The sequence below is a fragment of the Microcebus murinus genome, chromosome 19 (assembly GCF_040939455.1).
Source record: "Microcebus murinus isolate Inina chromosome 19, M.murinus_Inina_mat1.0, whole genome shotgun sequence".
In the NCBI taxonomy this organism is placed as follows: Eukaryota; Metazoa; Chordata; class Mammalia; order Primates; family Cheirogaleidae; genus Microcebus; species Microcebus murinus.
This window is the reverse complement of record NC_134122.1, coordinates 52,510,019-52,531,912: the sequence shown is the minus strand read 5'-3', so window position 1 is coordinate 52,531,912 and position 21,894 is coordinate 52,510,019. Positions and strand designations below refer to the sequence as shown.

At 34.0% G+C, this 21,894-nt stretch overlaps 1 protein-coding gene across 16 annotated transcripts in view; it reads right to left on the bottom strand.

Moving 5' to 3' along the window:
- CDC42BPA (CDC42 binding protein kinase alpha) overlaps positions 1–21,894 on the bottom strand; it is a 245,674-nt gene that overhangs the window by 155,032 nt on the left and 68,748 nt on the right. For 14 of the 16 annotated variants that reach the window (XM_012751184.3, XM_012751187.3, XM_012751188.3 and 11 more), the window contains exons 3-5: positions 15,124–15,207; positions 6,898–6,993; positions 283–431 (exon numbers count right to left, since the gene is read on the bottom strand). In XM_012751184.3, coding sequence (XP_012606638.1) covers positions 283–431; positions 6,898–6,993; positions 15,124–15,207 — 329 coding nt within the window. Of the gene's footprint in view, positions 1–282; positions 432–3,728; positions 3,879–6,897; positions 6,994–15,123; positions 15,208–21,091; positions 21,250–21,894 lie in introns of those variants that run through there. The other 2 variants (XM_012751196.3, XM_012751200.3) reach the window with 2 other exon arrangements.

Sequence of the window (21,894 nt, the reverse complement as noted above, 5' to 3'; positions counted from 1 at the left end):
TGTAAACTTAAATATGAGTGTTTTTTTAGAAGTGTTCTGTAGAAATGCTGACTGAAAGTGGGAACTTTTAGATACACATGTACATATAGGTGTAAGCACATCAGTTTTGTAATACTGACAACTAATGACAAAGCAAAACAACCAAAATCATCTCAAAATAATTTTGGTTGATGAGAAATGTATCTAAGACCATAATTAATAAATTTAGAAAAAACAGACTTCTGTTACTAGATATCACGTTGTAACTCACAGTCTGGTGCAAAGGACTACTGTCTGACTTACCTGTGTACATAATGTAGTTGATGAACCGAGTCAACTGCAATCACCATCTCAGCCAAGTAAAATCGAGCCATATCTTCAGGCAATCTATCTTCAAATTTGCTGAGTAGAGTAAGCAAATCCCCACCAACATAATAATCCATAACTAGGTACTGCGAAAGAAAAAACAAAATGTACTCAATAAATGATAAGAGTGAAAAATTAATATAATGTATCCTAAGGTCAAAGAGGACTGGGTCAAATACTTAACATGGCTAATTATTTATACATTTCATTAACAAGAAGCTGTGTACGATGATTATCAGAAATCATTATAAGACATCTAAATTTCATATAGCAGCAAAATAAAATTTTTAAAAATTGAGTCAAAGAACACCACAGGATTACCATTTTTGTTGTATTTTGCAAAATACAAATATCATCATCGTCGTCGTCTTCTTCTTCACCTACAACAATGGTCCACAGCTTTACCAACACTGTCTATCTTCCACCTTCAGCCATATACCACTATATATTTCCTCTTAATAAACCCGAAACCCATGGATCCCTTCTCTTCCAACCTTTCAAAGTACCTTATTGAAACTCTTTAATCATAAATTTCCCTCAGAAAAAACTAAAATGATGAATAAAGGAACTATTCCAGTTTTCCTTGCCTGCTAAACTGGGTTCTGGCTTTACTTACTCATATCCTTTCCCTACTGTGTCCTCAGAAGTAAATTAGCCATTACTAAGACAGAATTCACAGCAAGTGGAGGAAAGGAGCAGTAAAACAAAATTCTCAAGAGAAAAACAGTAAGTTGAAAATGAACTATACTCGCATTGAGGTTCTGGTGTTAGGGAGACAATATATATCAGTAGAAGCACACAAATAATAACTTCACGGAGGAACAAAACTCCTTTTCCTTTATATCATATCTCAGTGAATGTCACCAAGATCTGGAAGTCATTTTTTTATGCTTTCTCTTTGATTCACCACAAAATTCAATTCAATCATCAAGGTCTTGCTGAGTCTATTTCCTGGCAAATCTCTGTGAAATTCATCTACTTCTACCCCTATCCAATATCAAATCCTCTCCTAACCCAGGCCCCTGGCCTCTCTGGACTATATTACTGTTATGGGTATAAGGGCAAAGTAGACAGCTTCCTATAACATTTTATTATGTAAACAATTTTCTTGGGAATGGAAAACAATACAGAACAATAAAGAAACAAATAAGTTCATTAATTCCACAGATATTTTTAAGAGTAAACTACTATGTGCTGACATTACACTTACACAACTGGGATATAAGAATGAATAAGACATGGTTCCTGCCTTCAGGGAATTTTATGTATCAATGTTGATATAATTAAGCAGCTTTATATTTAATGAGTTTTTCTCTTTTATTATTGAGGTAAGATCTCACTCTGTCACCCAGGCTAGAGTGCAGTGGCATCATCATAGCTCACTGCAATCTCAAACTCCTGGGCTCAAGCAGTCTTCCTACCTCAGCCTCTCATGTAGCTGGGACTACAGGCATGTGCCACCATGCTCAGCTAATTTTTTCTATTTTGTGTAGAGATGGCATCTTGCTCTTGCTCAGGCTGGTCTCAAACTCCTGACCTCCCACCTCAGCCTCCCAGAGTGTAATGAGTTTTTCTTAAGGAAAAAATGTTCTAATCCCATCTTAATATCATTCACTAAACTATGTACCTTTTTATGAAACACATAAAATGAACACTTGTTATAACTCTGTACATTTGTTGATAAATTAGCTGTAGTAGTAGGTAGGCTAGAAAATGAAAGTCAAATTATTTACCACAGCATTCTTAAATTGTATAGCACTATAAACCATGTGGCTTCTTTGGTTATTTAAAAGCTACCAGGGTTAAAAGTTACTCTGGAAAATAACTATGCAAAATGAAATTTCCTTTTTTAGTACCTAAAGCTAGGTTTGTCAACATTTTTTGATGGCATTATTTCATAAATGTTCAAAAGAAAATCTTTAATGATAACCAAGATTTCTGACTCTTGAGATTAATATATGATGAAAAGTTCCCCTAAACTAAAGAAAAACTGGCAGATTACAGGAGACACTAGAGTGTTTTGGCTCTCCTCCACTTATTGTGAAACTTTCATTCTAATATAATTAGTGACTGGTATATGCAGGCTATTTCTGAGAAATGTCTCTGAAAAAGAAATGTTAAACTTAATGTCAAACGCAAAGAGTGCAAATAAAACTAAATAACTTAGATGAGATAGAAAGGTAAATTTTTAGTCCAGGCTTTTTTCTCATCAAAGTTTTGGCAAATTATGCTATATAAAACTTGGCATTTGGATATTTTCTATATCTACAAATTTTAGATTTATTCCAATATTTATAGCTAAATGTAGATTTTTAAGCAATGTATAAATCTACAGTGTTAGATCTATCTACAATAGAATATGTTGTCACGGTGGATTTTAGTCCTCATTATTTGAATACATTTGAAAATTATCATGATAAACTATTATAAGTTTGATAAGCAAAATACCTGGCATATGTTTTAATTTACTCTTCCAAATTTTGCTAATAAACTCATACAGATAAAATATACATGATACACTTATCCCTAAAATTTCTTGTAAGTAGAGTAAATCCAATTCAAACAACATTCTGTTTAGTTTAATGCCCAAACAACTAACACGTGCAAAGCTCTATGGTATGGCTTTTAAAAAATTCTCACATCTCACAATATTATAATGCATAAGGCTTATATGATGATTCAGTAAATTATAAAAGAAAGAAGTATCATAAAACAGTATTTACTCATACTACTTGCCATGAACTCTGTTATTTTGTATTCTATTTAATCTTTAAAGATTATGCTTATAAGCCATTAAACTGATTTTATAACTCACTAATGGGGCAGAACCTCCAATTTTAAAATCTCCATTTTTATACTCTATAAGCATTTAAGGGATATAAAAACAAGTAATGACATTGTTTGAACATATATAGATGTGGCCTGAAATCAGATAAACCCCCAAACTATTAAAAAGTTATGATTTTATTTTAGCTAAAGATATTAGGGTTCATGCCATTTTAAAATGTTTTAAGTTCTGCCAAAAAATCAGAGATATATACATATATGTGTTAGTTATGTAACACCAGTACTAAAAAAAAATGCAAAGCTGAAATGAAATGAGGAAGATTAATTCCAATGGGAAATTTTGGAAATGACTATTTTAAGATGTAGAAATTGAGCACAGAAGCAGGGAAGAGAAATGGGACCAGTATTAAAGGTATCAATGGGCACTAAAAATAAAGGCAACATGTAGATGAGTACAGAGTATATTCAAGAATGAAGGGTATTCCACTGAGACTGAAATGTAGGATTTGTGGGTGAGAAAAATTTTTCTAATCTTTTTTTTTTTTTTAACCAAATACTGTATTTAACACTATTGATCATTTCCTCTATCAACTCACTTTTGTTTTCATGGTGCACTATCTTGGCTGTCTTTACTCTGGTCATTGCCATTAGTTTTCTTCTGGGATTCCTCTATCTCCGTCTTCTCTAGGTATATTTGTTTTTACCTTTTATAAGCATTACTCAGTTATTCCCACTTACTCCTTGTAGTCACTGTTATCTATAGCAGGAGTTGGCAAACTTTTTCTGTAAAGGGCCAGATAGTAAACACCTTAGGCTTGGTAGCCCAAAAGGCAAAATCAAAGATACTATGTAGATACTTACATAATAAGAGAAAAACAAATTTCTACACATTTCTCTGGTTTTATAATCAACCAATGTCCTCAATTTGTTGAGCAACTGTTCTCACCAAAAGGCTAATACATTTTCTCAGACAAGTTTATTTTTCCTGGGCACACTTCTTTGGCCACTGTACTCAAACATGATTTAATTAACTCAACATTGGCAATTGGCTTTCCTTGCGTGGCTAACAAATGAGCTACTCAGAAAATTTAATACAGATACAGACTCATTTTCATTTTTTTCTTATGAAGAAAGTCTGCTGTGATAGATATTCTTTTGTAAATTTTCTGATTTTTCTGACTGCTGCTTTCCTGTGAGTTGAGAATGTGGTAATGAGTGCTTAGTCTGGCAATGCAGACATACATTGTATTCTATTAATTCATTTGTAGTATGGTTGCATAACAAACACAATGCTCTGCCATTTAATTCATTAACATAATAATTCACACTCTACTATGCCTTAAAACCATGATATTTGAAGACAATTTTTCTCTTCTTTCCTTATTTTGACATGATGGGCACACACTATTGATAAAAATAATAACAAAATGTCACAGTATAGCAATGTCAAAACACTATCAAGTTATAACTGGTCACTGCAATTTGTAGTGTACTAAGCAGCAGTACAAAGTGATGAGATTAATATATAATGTTACCCTCTAGCATAGTACCAGTCTCTATCCCAACTAGTCAGTTCTGCCACTGTACCGCAAAAGCAGCCATAGACAATGTATCAATCAATAAGTATAGCTAAGTTCCAATAAAACTTATAGAGACTGAAATTTGAATTTTATATAACAGTCATACATCACAAAATATTATTTTTATTTTTTTCAACTATATAAAAATGTAAAAACCGCTCTCAGTTTGCAAACTGTAAAAAACAAGTAGTATGCCAGATATGAGCTACAGGCCATAGTTTGCCAAAACCTGAACTATAAAATAAGTACTCCAAGATACATAGTGCTGTTTGTGTACCAGACTTATATATCCAACCTGCTGAATCACATGACAATTCAAATCCTACATATACCAAATCAATCATCTTTCCAACTCCCACTCTAAATTTTCTCTCTCCCTCCTTATATTCCCCAGCTCAATTCATCAACAACTAACTACTGAATCCCACAAGTCAGACACAGGAAAAAAGGGAATCATTGTGACTCTCTCCTCCACTGACATCCACTCAAACACACAAAGTTCTAATTATTTCACCTCCTAAATAGTACCTGAAACCATCCCCTCCTCTTCATTCCTACTTGGATATTATCACCTGTATACTAGCCCTCATCATCTATCATGTAAATATTGTCAAAGTCTACTAGTCTCCTTGCCTCTAGTTTTGCCCCTGAAATCCACAAGCCACACTGCTACCAGCATATTCTATGTAAAATGTAAAACTGATTAATTCACTCTCCATAAAACCTTCCTTAAAATAAGAATTAAGCCCAACTCCTTAGCATGATCTGTACTCTAAAAGCCCCATTTTATTTCTCTCTCTCCTTGGTTCCTATACTCTAATCACACTAGCCTTCCCTAAAACAATCCTTGTCCTTTCTAGCCACAAACTCTTCTATGGTTCTAAAACAGCAGTTTTCAAATCTGCTCTGTAAGGAGCAAAATTAATTGCTCCTTGAGTAACAATGTAAAAAGGTAGAAGAAGGGAGGCAGGAGATTAATCAGGAAGGTTCAATTCCTATGTGCATTATCGTCTAGGCTTTCAGATACAATGTCATTTAAAAACACACACAAGTACCCTAACCAAAATAATAATAAAAAAAAAAACTGAAAAATGGTTGTGAAAGTCTAATTTGCTTAGCAAAACATATAAGAGCATATTACCTATATGATGTGACTCTCTCATCCTTCCTCCCTAAACCTCTTATCCTGTCCTCCACCAGTATGAACATAACAAGCTACTACAAATCTCTGCTTCTGCTCACCAAGCACTCTCTGCATCTTCTCCCTTCGGTTTGGCTAATTCATGTTTGTCTCTCTTAGAAGAGTCTTCACTGACATCATACCTTTGAATAAATGTAATATTTTTCTCTTCTGAAATAACATGAAAATATTATTTACTTGATTTTGGATTTACTGCCTGGCTCCTCTCATGAGAATGTAAGAAAAAGAGAGATCCTTTGTTTGTCTTACTCACTACTACATCTCTAGAATCTAGAGAACAGTGCCTACCATGCAGCACACATCCAGTAAGTATTTATCAAATGAAGGAATTTTTATTTATTTATTAATTTTTATATACCAGTTTTTAATGTAGTGTCTAGCACAAAGCAGGATCTCAACACATGTATGCTAAAAAATAAACCTGGAAATAAAATACCAAAAAACCTTGAATAGCAAGCCAAGGAGTTGTATACTCTTAATTTCCTATTCACTTGTTTATCTCTTCATGCTTCTAATATTTTGACTTTCCTCCAAGTTCTTTCCCAACTTTTGTTAAGAGATTCATGATATCAATATAAAATCAAATATAGGCTAGGTTTTCAGTGTGGCTCTACTTAACATAGCACATGACCACTTTGAGAAATATGTAAACTTCTAAAAAGTAATAGAATACTACCAATACTATTGGGAAAATCACGAAAAGAACAAATGTTGAGCACCTCCTATAGAATTTAATAAGAATTAAATTTGTTTGGATTTAGTTTTGACTTCCTTATTTAAAAGCATAAAAAAATTCCAATGGAAAGGTATCAAATTAATGGGTGGGGGAATTGCACATCAAGTGAACAACTTATACTCTAAAATGCAGTGATTTTCTATTAATATATAAAATCTACCTTTAAACAATGCTTAAACAAAAAATAATGCTAATTCTTCCAACAAAAAATTAATAAGGATACAGAAACACATAAAAATGATTCTTACTAAGTTATTGTCATCCTGGAAAGCATAGTGCAAAGTTGTAATCCATTTATTGTCTCCATTCACTAATACATCCCTTTCTTCACGAAAACATGCTGTCTGAAAAAGAAAAAATAAATTTTAGAGAACACATTATGTAAAATTAGTAAATAAAACTAGTAAATATTATACAAATAATTGCTCAATATGTTTACTATTAATTCTGTTCTAGAAAAGGAATACAACCAATATTATATGACTTTTCAACAACATAAGTTTCAAAGCACCCTCACAAACTGGGCTACTAGAATAGTGCATTTTTAAAAATATTTTATATTTTAAAATACCATTATATTAATAGCTCAAAACAAGCAGAAAAATGCACAGAATAATTTAGGTAATAACAATCATGAATCAACCTATCATCCAGATAATATAAATGTCAACATTTTGCCATATTTACTTCTGATCTTTAAGGAAATAAAATACAAATTGTAGTCTTCCTAGTCCTATCCCTTTTTCCCCTGATGTAATAAATTATCTGTAGTGTGTCATCTACCAATCATATGTTTAGATCACACACATCTATGTCCAAAAACAATAGAACTATTTTGTGTTTTGAAAATATACATGAATGGTATAATTATATCTATCCTTTTGCAACTTGATTACTTTTTACTCAACAATAGCTGTTTTCCTTTTATCTGCTATGGCATTTGTTCCATTGTTTGAAGGCACCAGAATTTATTTAGGCAACTCCCTAATCATGAAGTACAGCCACCAATTTGGTGGCTATTGAATTTACCTTGTGGGAAATTGGCTAGGAACAGTGGCTCACACCTATAACCCTAACACTTAGGGAGGCTGAGGTGGGGGATCACTTGAACCCAGCAGCTCAAGACCTGCTCGAGCAGCATAGTGAGACCTTGTCTCTACAAAAAAATAATTTCCAATTTTGTGTTATTATAATATTGCAATAAATAGATCTGTATAAATATACAAGAGTTTCTCTACTGTAAAGACTCAAAAGTAGAAATGCTAGATATATTGGCCGGGCGCGGTGTCTCACGCCTGTAATCCTAGCTCTCTGGGAGGCCGAGGCGGGCGGATTGCTCGAGGTCAGGAGTTCGAAACCAGCCTGAGCAAGAGCGAGACCCCGTCTCTACTATAAATAGAAAGAAACTAATTGGCCAACTAATATACATAGAAAAAATTAGCCGGGCATGGTGGCTCATGCCTGTAGTCCCAGCTACTTGGGAGGCTGAGGCAGGAGGATCGCTTGAGCCCAGGAGTTTGAGGTTGCTGTGAGCTAGGCTGACGCCACGGCACTCACTCTAGCCTGGGCAACAAAGCCAGACTCTGTCTCAAAAAAAAAAAAAAAGAAATGCTAGATATAAGGAAATTTCAACTTTACCAGAGATAACTAATTTTCTTTCCTAAGTGCTGTAACCAACTACCTGACACACACAGCCCAGCGAATGAAAGCTCTGCTTTCTCTACATCCTCAATTGCATGTGGCATTATTAAACTTACAAGTGGTTGCCTATGTAACACGTGTGAAATAATATCTATTTGTTCTTTTAATTAACATATTCCTAATTACAGGTCCAGATAAATGGCTTTATATACACTTGTTGAACATATGAACTGTGTATCGCTCATTTCCTTTGTTCATTTTCTCTAATGGATTGTTTTTTTCAAATTGATTTTTTGAAGTTTTAATTTATTCAGACAATACATTTCCATTATTATAAAAGTATATCCTGGAGAATCTTAGAAATGTATGATTAAAAATAATTTTATATAATACATTATAATTCTATATTATTCTTAATTTTTTAATTAAAGACAAAACAAAATGAAAAATAACACCATTATGCCAGAAACTTCAGAGAGAGATGAAATATAAAGTAGAATGTATCTCTCAGTCATGCCCCCTCAGTTTCATTGTTCAATTGTTGTGTCCAGGTTACCACCATTAAGTTTTTGTTTAGTATCCTCTCAGAAAAGTCCTATGTATATATAAGCATACACACACATATTATATATTCATGTGGTGTCCCACCTCTCCTATCTTTTTTTTTCTTTACACAATGAGATCGTAATGTTCTGTAAGTTGTGTTTTTTTCAAGTAACAATATATTTGACCATATTTCCATACCAGTACATAGAAACCTACCTAATTTATTCTTAATATCTATACCTACCCCATATATACTAAATATCATCACACAGTATGCTATGTGATAGTAGGTGTTTTTTGTCTGTGTGTGTACATGAGACAAGGTCTCACTCTGCTGTCTGGGATAGAGTGCAGCAGCAGCATCATAGCTCACCATGATCTCAAACCCCTAGGCTCAACTAATCTCCTTGCCTCTGCCTCCTGAAGAACTGGGACTTACAAGCGTGCAACACCACGCTCGGCTAATTTTTTAAATTATTTTTTTGTAGAGACAAGGTCTCACTATGCTGTTCAAGCTGGTCTTAAGCTGTTGGGTTCAAGTGATCCCCCTACCTTGGCCTCCCGAAGCGTTAGGATTATAGGTGTGAGCCACTGTGCCTAGCCAATTTCCCACATGGTAAATTCAATATCCATGATCAACAAAATAATTAACATTGTTATACTAGCCCTAACATTTTCCATGTATGTATATCCATAAATCTTATTCGACCAAATAGAATTTACAAAGCCATGCATTATATAGCAACATATTAAACATCAAAACAAATGAAGCTTAAAACAAATGAATGGGCAGTTTTACCTTCAATTAGATTATTAAAATGTACAACATTATACTTTGGTTCACTTTAGGGGAAAAACAGAATCACCTGACATACTATACCAAATCCTGTTTTATATTTTAACTCACTTGAGGTTATGGTTTACTGCTAACATTTTAGAGAGCTTGTGAAAGCTTTCAGAGCCTATAAGACCTCTCCCGGCTATATCTTACTATCACAGCTACCTGAAATTTTATAGACATTCCAACTAGACCTTGGTAAACATCCATTATTTCATTTGACTGATGACTCTAAACTAAATAAGGCTCCAATGACTTTAGACAACACAAGAGATTAAATTCTGGGTTCCAATCTATGCTATACTGTTTAGTAAAAGAATTAACTTTTAAAAATAAAAATTACAAACTGCTTATGATATAAAATTTCAAACATACACAAGAGTAGAGAGATTAGTATAACAACTCTCTCCCCTCAATGTATCCATCACTCAACTTCAACAATTACTTTATTAGTCAATCTTATTTCATCTATACCCATTTACTATCACCCACCTCAGATCCATGTACACACAAGCATGCATATCCAACACATACTTTTTAAACAAATCCCAAACATCATATGATTTTATCCACACATACTTAGCTATTAAACTATTCCTATTAATGCCTCAGACACTGAATCTAGATGTAAAGCAGTCTACTTTTTTCACTCCAATATGTCACATTGTCCTTGGCTGCTTATCACAATTGGTGGGAGCCCTACTGGCATTTAGTGGGTAGAGGCCAGGGATGCATGACTGGTTCTCATGTACTAGTTTCCCTCTTCTTTTGAAACTTCTCTTTGACAAACACATGTAATTAGATTTGATAAAATAATTAAATGTATTGATAGTTTGAATCCATCTTACTAAGAATTCACACTATGGAGAAACTCACAAAGTACTCTAATATATACGAATAAAGATTTTCACAACATGGTTCAAATAGTAAAAATAAGGAAACAACCTGAATGCCCATGAATGTTTTTTAAAAAAATCAACCTAACAAAAAATATATCCACTCAGTATAATGAATCTATTTAAAAAGAATGAGATAAGTGTATAAATATGTAAATGAAAAATCTCAATAGATATTAAGTAAAAAATCAATTTTTTAATGATTTTAATGATTACAGCAATATTTTCTGTTAAGGATAAATAAGAAATTCTTACCAATGATTTAGTTTAGACAGAAAGACTGGGTATTAAAGGGTATTAAATTTTTAAAATTTTTTTTAAAAGATTGGGTATTTGGAGAAGAAAAGGGAACTTTTTTTTTTAATGTAGGTGACAAGTCGGGAACTAAAAGCAGTTCAAATCTAATGACATCAATTCATTACTACTACTATTTTTACTAATACTAGCAACATCACTTACAAAAATAATAGAACAAAGATAATAAAAATAATAAGACAATAGGCATAAACCAGTACTATCACAGATAAACTAAGCTATATTGTTACTCTACTTACGAGACAATTATCTTCATTTTATAATGAGAAAATTGAGCCTTAGGAATGTTTAACTTTCAAGATAGAGCATTTCTATAAACACTATCGCATTATCCCAAGAAATGAGTATGGACATCTCCTATATGAGCGAAGTCAGTATGAATTGAACAGAATAAATTGAGAGAAGTTAATTTAAGGGACTGTTGAGGTACTAGCAAAGTTTATAAATGATAAATCTATAGAAATGTAAATCTATGTAAACTGTGAGATTATGTAACAATTATTAGGCTTAGAAAGATAAGAGGCATCCCAGTACCTTCAAGTAATCCATATCCCATTAATCATATATGTGCCATATACCCTGAAACAAAAATAAATATGGCAAATAGGTTCGGGGTAAATCTCTCAAAAATTGTTTTAAAGCATCAAAACTACACAAATAAAAAAATAAGAAATTTTGCTGGTTTGTAATTTATTAAGCATCACTGGTGGGCCCAGTTTTCCAAATTTGGATAGGGCATCATCAGAAGGGGATTTTTCAAAGTTTTTATATTTTTTAAGAAAAGATTTGATTACTCAAGCACAGAAATACAATGCCATATCATTTTGAAATGAATTCCTCTATAAGAGATTCAATGCAGAATTTCTCCCTAAAAGATGAAGTTTTCTCAAATAGTCTACGGAGAGTGACTATCAAATATTGAGCCAGTCTTACCTCCCAAAATAAATCCCACTTGGTCATGTTGTATAATTCTTTTTATGTATTGTTCAATTATATTTGCTAATATTTTGTTAAGGATATTTACATCTATATTCATAAGGGATAATGATCTTTAACTTTCTTTGTATGGTCCTTGTCTGGTTTTTGCATCCGCATAATACTGACCTTCAAAAGGGGTGTTTGTACTCTAGGGTCCTGTGGTCCCTAGCTGGTCTACTTTCTTCTCTCTACATATTCTTATGTTTGTTTTATATAATGACCACAGTCTTTAGCTGTACATCATGAGAGAACAAAGAGAAGTGCATCTATTCCATCTTATCCCAGAAACAATATATTAATACTTTTTGATTCAACAAAATACAATTTAATTTTAAATTATTCCTTGCTTTGTCTTCAATTTCTCCACTTCTTCCAGAGAGCAAGGAAAGCAGCTAACCCAAGTTATTCTTCCTTTTCACAATTCTTCCTCAACATATTCAACTTCTTTAAAAAAAAGTAGAAACTTTTACACAATTTGTTAAGTTCTAACTCTGAAACACTAACGTGACTACAATGATTATTTCCACTAAATAGTTAGAACAGAATTATTTATTGTTTTATAATGATAGGATTTGTCACTCCAGCTGCTGAGAATGCCATTAGACCCTCCAGGGTTTGCCTCAGCTGAAGAAAGCCTCCCAGCCCAAGGCCATGTCCTTTGGAGGCAGCCTACATCCAGTGACAGAGGCAGGTGCACAAAAGGCCCAGACATTCTGACAGAATGAAGAACAACTCCAAAGGCCCATTTCTGCTCCACAGCTCCCTGTGGAATCAACTGAGACTGCTGGGACAGCTAGACTTTTCCCTGACCAATCCTGTATTCCTCCATTCCCTTTGTAGGTATCAATCACAAAATAATTCCCTAATAAATACTCTGCACACTAAATTCAATCTCAGTGTTTATTCCCTGGAAAATCCAACCAGTAGCTGGTACTATAGGCAGGCACCACCACATCTGGCTAATTTTTCTGTTTTTTTGTAGAGACTGGGTCTTTCTCTTGTTCAGGCTGGTCTCGAACTCCTGGGCTCAAGTAATCTTCCCACCTCGACCTCCCAAAGTGCTAGGATTACAGGTATGAACCACCATGCCCAGCCTCAGATACTGTTTTAAACTGGATATTACGACACAGTATTACCTCTGGGAGGTGGATAGCGGCTGGACTTGGGTGGGAAGTGATCAAAGAGTACTTTAGCTTTATCTATAATGTGCTATTATTTACAAAAAATATATTTGTATTTCATTAGTGAGTTTTTTAGTAGATGCATGGGGGGAAAAAAACTGGGCCAGGTGCAGTGGATCATGCCTATAATGCCAGCACTTTGGGAAGCCAACATGGGAGAATCACTTGAGGCCAGGAGTTACAGGCTGCAGTGAGTTATGATCATGCCACTGTACTCCAGCCTGGGTGACAGAGTGAGACCCTGTCTCAAGAAAAAATAAAATAAAAATAAAAAACTGAAAGTAGGCTGGGCGCGGTGGCTCACGCCTGTAATCCTAGCTCTCTGGGAGGCCGAGATGGGCGGATTGCTCGAGGTCAGGAGTTCAAAACCAGCCTGAGCAAGAGCGAGACCCCGTCTCTACTATAAATAGAAATTAATTGGCCAACTAATATATACAAAAAATTAGCCAGGCATGGTGGCGAACGCCTGTAGTCCCAGCTACTTGGGAGGCTGAGGCAGGAGGATTGCTTGAGCCAGGAGTTTGAGGTTGCTGTGAGCTAGGCTGACACCATGGCACTCACTCTAGCCTGGGCAACAAAGTGAGACTCTGTCTCAAAAAAAAAAAAAAAAACTGAAAGTAAAAACTTGGCCAAAATGTTATTAATTCTGAGTGATGGAATATAAGTTATTATTAGTTTCCTTTTTGTCTTTGGTTATATTTTTTAAATTTCCCAAAAGAAAGAAAGAATGAAGAATAACTTTCACTACAACCATACCTATATCATCATGGAATCCCTTTTGCTTTTCCTTTTATATCTGTTCCTCTTTGGGTTGCTACAAGTACTGACACATAAAGATTTCTAAGGGCTAATTTCTCATTATCCTCCTACAGATCTTACCAAACTCCAAGGCTCTTACTCAGCCTACTCATCCGTATGACCCTTTTACTAGTTAAAGTACTGAAACACTTCTACACCAGGAAGTTCTACTTCTCCGGTGGCCTATCACTATGATACAACACAGCAGGGGACCTCCAGAACTCCACCACAAATCTATTGTGATGTCAGTTCTGACCATACCATTATCAGCTGCTAGGTATTTATTTTTATTTTATTTCAGCATATTATGGGGGTACAAATGCTAAGGTTACATATATTGCCCATACCCCCCTCCCCCCTTGAGTCAGAGCCTCATGCGTGACAATCCTCTAAATGTTGCACGTCTCACTCATTATGTTTATATACCCATCCCCTCCTCCCCCCTCCCACCTGCCTGACACCTGATAAATGTTATTCCTATATGTCCACTTAGGTGTTGATCTGTTAATACCAATTTGCTGGTGAGTACATGTGGTGCATGTTTTTCCATTCTTGAGATATTTCACTTAGTAGAATGGATTCCAGCTCTATCAAAGAATATACAAGAGGTGCTATATCACCATTGTTTAATCTTAAAGCTGAGTAGTACTCTATGGTATACTTATACCACATTTTATTAATCCACTCATGTACTGATGGGCACTTGGGTTGTTTCCACAACTTTGCAACTGTGAATTGTGCTGTTATATTCTCTAGCCAATCCTTCCCTCAAATCTAGCACCAACATAAAAATGCTAACAATTATTTCACTACTAGATTTTATTACAATTTCCATAATATAAAACAAAATATAAAGTGACTGCATAATCAGCAATAAACAGAATTCTGAGAGGGCATATTCAAAACTCCTGCTGACTTTTGCTTGGAGTAGAATCCAGATAAATACAGGATAACACAAATTATGTCATATTGAAAATCAACCATTACAAAATTTCTTTCTATAAAAAATTGGTTTACACACGTCCTTTTGACATAGCTATATAAATCCCACATTACAAGAGTTTCCATTTAGTTTTCAGCCAATATTAAATTAGTATCACAAATAACTTTTATCATAGTTATAATTGTGAATTGCTGAATTTGTCTTTTATGCCTTAAAAAAGTCACCATAGATAAAATATTACTAAATGATATTTAAAGATCTATTGGCTCTATATAATTTTATAGTTTTCTAAAAATATTACTAAAATGTTTAAATATTCTAATACATAAGACTCTTACCTCAGCTCTTTTCAGCATTTCCCACTTATTCAATATTTTCATGGCAAATACCTTATCTGCATTTTTTAGTTTTACTACGGCAACCTAGAAAACATAAAGGAAATACCACTTTTAATATATCACAAATAATATTTTTTTCAGTCATCCATTTTCCTTTTTCCTCTCTGTAAAAAAATAAATACCAATTATCAATTATTTCAATGCAGTTGAAATTCTAAGATCCTAAATTAAATAATGTTATCAGGTGAAAAAGTTATATTAGTGATCATGTGCCAAACCAATAACTATATTTCTGAACATTGTATCAGTTGGTAATTATATATTATATCCTCCTTTCCAAGTTTTCTGCCCTGGAATTTAAACTCAACATCTACTATAACTAAGAAATTGACCAAAACATACAACATGAATGGACTAGAACTTGTTAAATAATGCATGCCAAATTCCAACACGATGCTATGGGGAATGCCAGCTGCCAAAACAAATACGTTCTGTGGGGATCAAACAATATGAAATAAACTGAAAATGATCCTGGTTTTCATACCACATACTCTTACACACTATACCACAATCCCCATTCACACACACCCCTATATATAGATACACATATACCTAGAAAACAATTAAGACTAACAGTTTCAAGATTTTACACATCCTTTCCCAAAAAAAGGAACATATATTTCTGTATTTTACATTTCACTTATGAATCAAAACTGTCAAATACAAATAAGACCCCATTCTCTCCCTTAACACACTGATTACATAACGATTTCTATCTCTGCTTCAATTTGACTAACTAATCTATAAGGCCCCTTCGGGCTCACTGGATTTGCTACAGGACTGAGGCTAACCTACAAAAGACAAAGATAAAGCATCAGAGAAGATGTTTCCACTTAACTGAGGAGCAAGGAAGAGAAGAAAAATACTACCCTCATATGCAGAGGGAGAGGATAAAGTCTATACAGCAGATCTTCAAACAGTTCAAAGGGATATTTCCAAGAATAGAGAATAGGTTTAAACTCAAGTGCCAAAATAAAAAAAATAATAATAATCTTAATAGCAAATGTGCATATCAAGGTAATTTAATAAATTTGATGGACAGGTACAGTGGCTCACAGTTATAATCCCAGCACTTTGGGAGGCCGAGAAAGGAGGATTGCTTGAGGCCAGGAGTTCAAGACCAATCCGGGCAACATAGCGAGCTCTTGTCTTTACAAAAAACAATTTTAAAAAATTAGCCATGTGCAATAGTGTGCACCTGTAGTCCTAGCTAGTCAGGAGGCTGAGGCAGGAGGATCACTTGAGCCTAGGAGTTTAAAGCTGCAGTGAGCTATGATCATGCCACTGCACTCCAGCCTGGGGAACAGAGTGAGTTCCTGTTTCAAAAAAACAAAAACTGGATCAGACTACAATAAAAGTAGTATGACCATATAATTAAAATAAGTGTATAATACTGAACATTTCTTTGTAAGCATCTTAAATAGTTATGACTGTGATTACAGTTTTTCATCAATTAAAATGGTGAGATATAAGAGGAAGTTATTTCAATTTCAAATACAACCACTTTAGTTTTTAATTATATCTGGTCACAGCTGGAGAAATGATTGGTCAGTTAAAATGTTCTTCCAATGGGCTCATACTTTAAGTAAGGGAGCTATAATAAAGAGCAAGGAAAAACTCCAAACATTGTTTCACTAAGATCTCTGAAAGAAGAAAACACAAGCTGAGCTACTCTGTAGACTCTGAAATCAAACTTTGCACAATTGGGAAAGCACGTGGACAGGACAAGAGCACTAAGCTAGACAAGCCCACACTTAGAACAAGGAAAAGACACAGAAGGCTATATCACTTACACCCTATCTTATTCTGATTTAGGGAAAAATGGCTCCAAAACTTAGGTACCCCCTAAGTAAGAGAAGTATTTCTAGCACTGTATGATTCACCAATTTTCTCTATGTAGGAGTATATAAGTATCTGATATAACTTCTAGTAATAGTAGTGGTAGTACCAACCAACACATTGAGTGTGTTCTAAATACCAGGCACTACGTTAAAAATTTTACACAGGTCATCTATAGTTTTATATAGGTTCCTTATCTGCAATTCTAAAAGACAAAAGGTTTTCATAACTCATTTGGCAGCATGTACTGACAGCAGGCTATTAACAATCTTTTTTTAAAATCTCAGTGTAAAAAACAAACACGCGGCACTGCAGAAACACAAATGCATTTGCTTATGGGGTGCTGCTCCAAAACCCAATAAGGGTGTTATATAAAATAGAGTATATAAGTACCTTTTCAAATCCAAAAAATACACTGGAACCAAAACAACTTCTGGATTACATAACTGTGCAGTAGGAACGATGATGATGCCTAGTATTTAATGAACACGCAAACACTTAGCTGGCATTTGCTGTGGCTACTTAGGAAAGTGGTGATAACATGGACTCTGAAGCCACACTAATTAAGTATGAATCCTGGTTTGTCATTAACTGTATAATTCTTGGCAAAAAACTTAACCTTTCAATCCTTCAGTTTTCTCATCAATATAATGGAATTAGTAATAGTGCTTACCTTATATAATTGTGGTAAAGAATAAAATAATTAATACAAGTATAAAGTGCTTATATCAGGGTCTGGTGCTTAGTAAGTATTCAATAGGTGTTAGCTATTATATATGCCAGGCATTACACTAAGTACATTTCAGCCCCATCTCTTAACAGTCATTTGCTCTACTACTACTGTGTGGCAGACAGTATAACTCTCAAGTTTTCTAATTTCTCTACAAAAAAGAGAAACTTGCGTCTCTTTAATTTCTAACTTTTTATAATTTTATACCAATGATACATACATTTACATAGAACTATAGATAGAAATACCCTCAATTAAATACAAATACATAAAAATAAAACTAAGCCACAATGTTCACCATAGTGTGGTTTTCAATAAACCACTATTTTCTGATAATAAAATATCAGAACTTAAATATCCTAAATGATAAAACTAAATATGACATATCACAGAATGACAGAAATTTATTCATATGCTTGAAAAAATTGTTAAAGAACACACTTTAATGGAGAAAAGTTCACAGTATAATGCTAAATGAAAGTTTATTAATAGTTTGTACACTGTGATATTCTGCCTATACATACACATAAAATGTGTACCATAAATTTCTATGCCATATCTAAACTGATAAAGATAAGTATCAAAATATTGAAATATCATATATTTCTAGGTGATACGATTTCTACTTGCTTTTCTACATTTTCTGTATGAAACATGTGAAATTTAGAGCATGGAATGGAAAAGGACGCAATACCACACCTCATTCTGGTCATGAAATGTCCACCAACTTTTGAAGTATTGTAGTGTATGTAGTATGTGACTGATAAGGGCCAAAATGAGAACCATTCTACACATCTGTGTGGTCATGAGGAATGCTACATACTGAAGAGTAAAAAATATTACAAAAAAAACTTACAAGCTACCTTGTAAGTTGCATGAGCTGTCTAAAAGCTTTTCTGGAATAAGATGGGGTGTGGTGAAATATTCTTGAATTATCAAAATGATAATATAATGAGAAAAGAATATAAAGCTTACAAAGTAATAAAATAAAATGAAATTGATCTTGCTTAGCTCCTTTACACTACAAATCATTTTCATGTTCATATCACCAGAAGAAAATCAAGGAAAAGAGGATAATTTTAGAACTGTAAGGTCAGTCATAGCTAATTAAATATAACAGTGTAGTATGTTAAAATGTTCTTTCTTATTTAATTTGATCAAAATGAAAAGTACACTGAATATAAACTGGATGATTATAAATTTAATACAGAACAAAGAAATGTTTTTAAGAACACTTAGAGATGTCCTGAAAGACTTTATAGTAAAAACACTATGATATCAGAAAAACTGCAAACACTACAGAAATAATCAGTATATGACAAATTTATAAAAATCAATTTTTAAACACAATGTAAGTATCATCATTTGTACCTATAATCTATAATTTAAGAATGATCACACCAAATAGGATCTCAATACCCAAGAAACAGTTACCACAGAGGTCTGTAAATCTACTCTACTACAGTGTATCCAGAATTCACCAAACCACCTGTGTTCCGACCCATTCCAAGCTACCATTATATTTTTCCTGGATTGTCCTACCTGACCTCTCTACTTCTATGACCAATCTATTCTCAATGCTGCAGCCGCAGTAATTGTTGAAACATGGCTGAGATCATGACACTATTCTGCTCCAAAACTTACGATGGTTTCCCACCTCTCTCCAGCTGAAGTCAAAGTCCTTACTACAGTCTGTAAGGCCAACATGTTCCGGCCCTCTAAACTCCCTGAACTCATGCTGTTAATAATTTCCCCCTGGTTCACTCTGCTCCAGCCATAATGGTCACCTTGTTCAATCCTAACTCAGGGCCTTTTGCACTTGCTGTTCCCCGGGCCTGGAATACTCTACCTTCATGGAGTCACACAGCTTGCTCTCTCATTCCCTCACTGAAATGTCACTCTGCTCCTTCCCATTCTTTGTTTCATTTTCCCCTTCTTATCATTATTTAATAAACTGTATATTTGTTTATGCATTTTGTTTATTATTTGCTTAATTCACTAAAATATACACTATATGATTTGATGCAGGTTCTTTGCTGTAAAAATAAACAAAATCTATGAGGTCAGGGATTTTTCTTCTTATTTATTCACTAGTATATGCCTAGTGCTTGGGAATCAATAGGTATTCCATAAATACTTATTGAACAAATGACGGATGATGTATAATCTATGTGGGTGTATATATATGGAAAGTTGTATGGTGTCAATATTCTCAGCTTCAAGTATAATACTAAACTTATATTCAAACTCCAAAACAAGGCATTATGATCAAAGCATACAATTGTATATTTTGTGATTTATTAAGTGTGTATCAGATTATCCCAGCTCATTCTGCTCTCTTAACAGGCTTTCAAAGTCTCAACTTCACAACTTATCCTTTATTACCTTTTGTCTGTGGCTGATCACTACTTACATGTTCATGCCTTTGTTTCCTTTTTATCTCCTCTATATAACACCTACCATCATTTATGATTAACAATAAAATAACAAAATATAACTCTTATTTATAGAAAGCTTACTCTGTGCCTGGCACTGGACTAAAAGCACATTCCATATACTACCTCATTTAATCCTTACAAAAATCTAAAGTAGGTTCTACAATCCCCACTTGAGAAATTAGTAAACTAACGTTTGGAGAAGTTAAACATCTTACTCATAGTCACACATTAATAAGTAATAGAACCAGGATATGTACCCTGCCTATCTGATTACAGAGCTGGTGTAGTTTACTATTACAAGTACTGAAGAGTTCTACAGGTCCTGAGAGTTCTTTCCATTCATCATACCTATAATTTTGATACCTACTGATATGTTAGTGGTGATAATTACATGTGTAATATTGGGTAGAAATCACAGTTTTTGTGTGTTTTTAAAAATTGTTCTGTGATAATGTGTGTTCAAAATATTTATTAAAAGTGAAAAAATACTAAGTCTCTTTAACAAGCAAACTAAAAACACTACAAAGAATTTACTGACAGCTAGCAATATCTTCTCTATGAAGGCATATATATATATATACCAGCAATAGTCAAAATATTTTAAAATTGGTACCACATAGGCATCAACCAATCAGAACAGACACTGGCTATAGAAATACAGTATGCTGACATCAGTGTGCCCCTATGGACTGAAGACTAGCACCATCAAAGGTGAATCATGCAATGTAACTTCAAACTTCTTTTACTCTCCCATGCATTCCAGGAGAGCCAGAGTAAAAGTGATTTTAAAGAAGAATGAAAGGCTAAAGGTAATTCTCCTTTCAGACCCTATATTATGCAGACACATAAGGGCCTAGTTATAGTAATTAGAGGAAGCAAGCTAATTAAAAGCTTTTGACACCTGAAGCAGGGGTAGCAGGCCAAAGCAGCAAGCTTTCACAACAAGCTCTGAAGCCCAGAAGCCTTGAAGCTGCCGGAGCAAGGCTGGAGCAGGCAGAAGCGGTGAGCCACCAGGAAACTGTGGACAGGCAACACCCAGGGCGTAAGTTAAAGGTTTTCCTGAAAGCAAAAAGGAAAACCCAGCGTTAAGTTAAGCAGTAACTGACAACAATTGAGTTGTAGAGAGAAGGTTCTTAACTTATAGAGCTGCTGAATTTCAATTAAATCTTGCTCACTGTTTCCCATGATTTATGCATTTCTTGTAGGAATTACATAAATTATGCTTTCATTTTCATGGTTTTGTTTTCTTTTTAAGAAAAAGCATAACTGATAGAATGCTCCTGTCAGATATCCATGCCAGAGGTGAGCCTATCTACTGGGCCTATATACCTAATTACAAATTCCTGGTAGAAGACAAAATAACTTGGAAGAAGCAATTATCTCTTTAGGGTCTTTGCATTTCTAAACCTATTAGTTGATAAAAAACTACAGGGTATGTAAGCCCAGGAGAGATATTTTAATCAGGAATGAATACGAAGTAAAGCTCATATCTCAGCCAATCCTGTGTTTCTATATAAAATTAACTCTGTCCTAAAGTAAAAGAGGAAATTATCAGCAATCTGTTTGTTGCTTTCATTTTACATACTTTAATCAATATACATATAGAGCAAGAACATACCAAAAAAAGACACCTCTCACACTAAATCTCAAATATTATCAGTCATGCATTAAGTAATATGACTGGATCCCAGAGTCTAAATCACA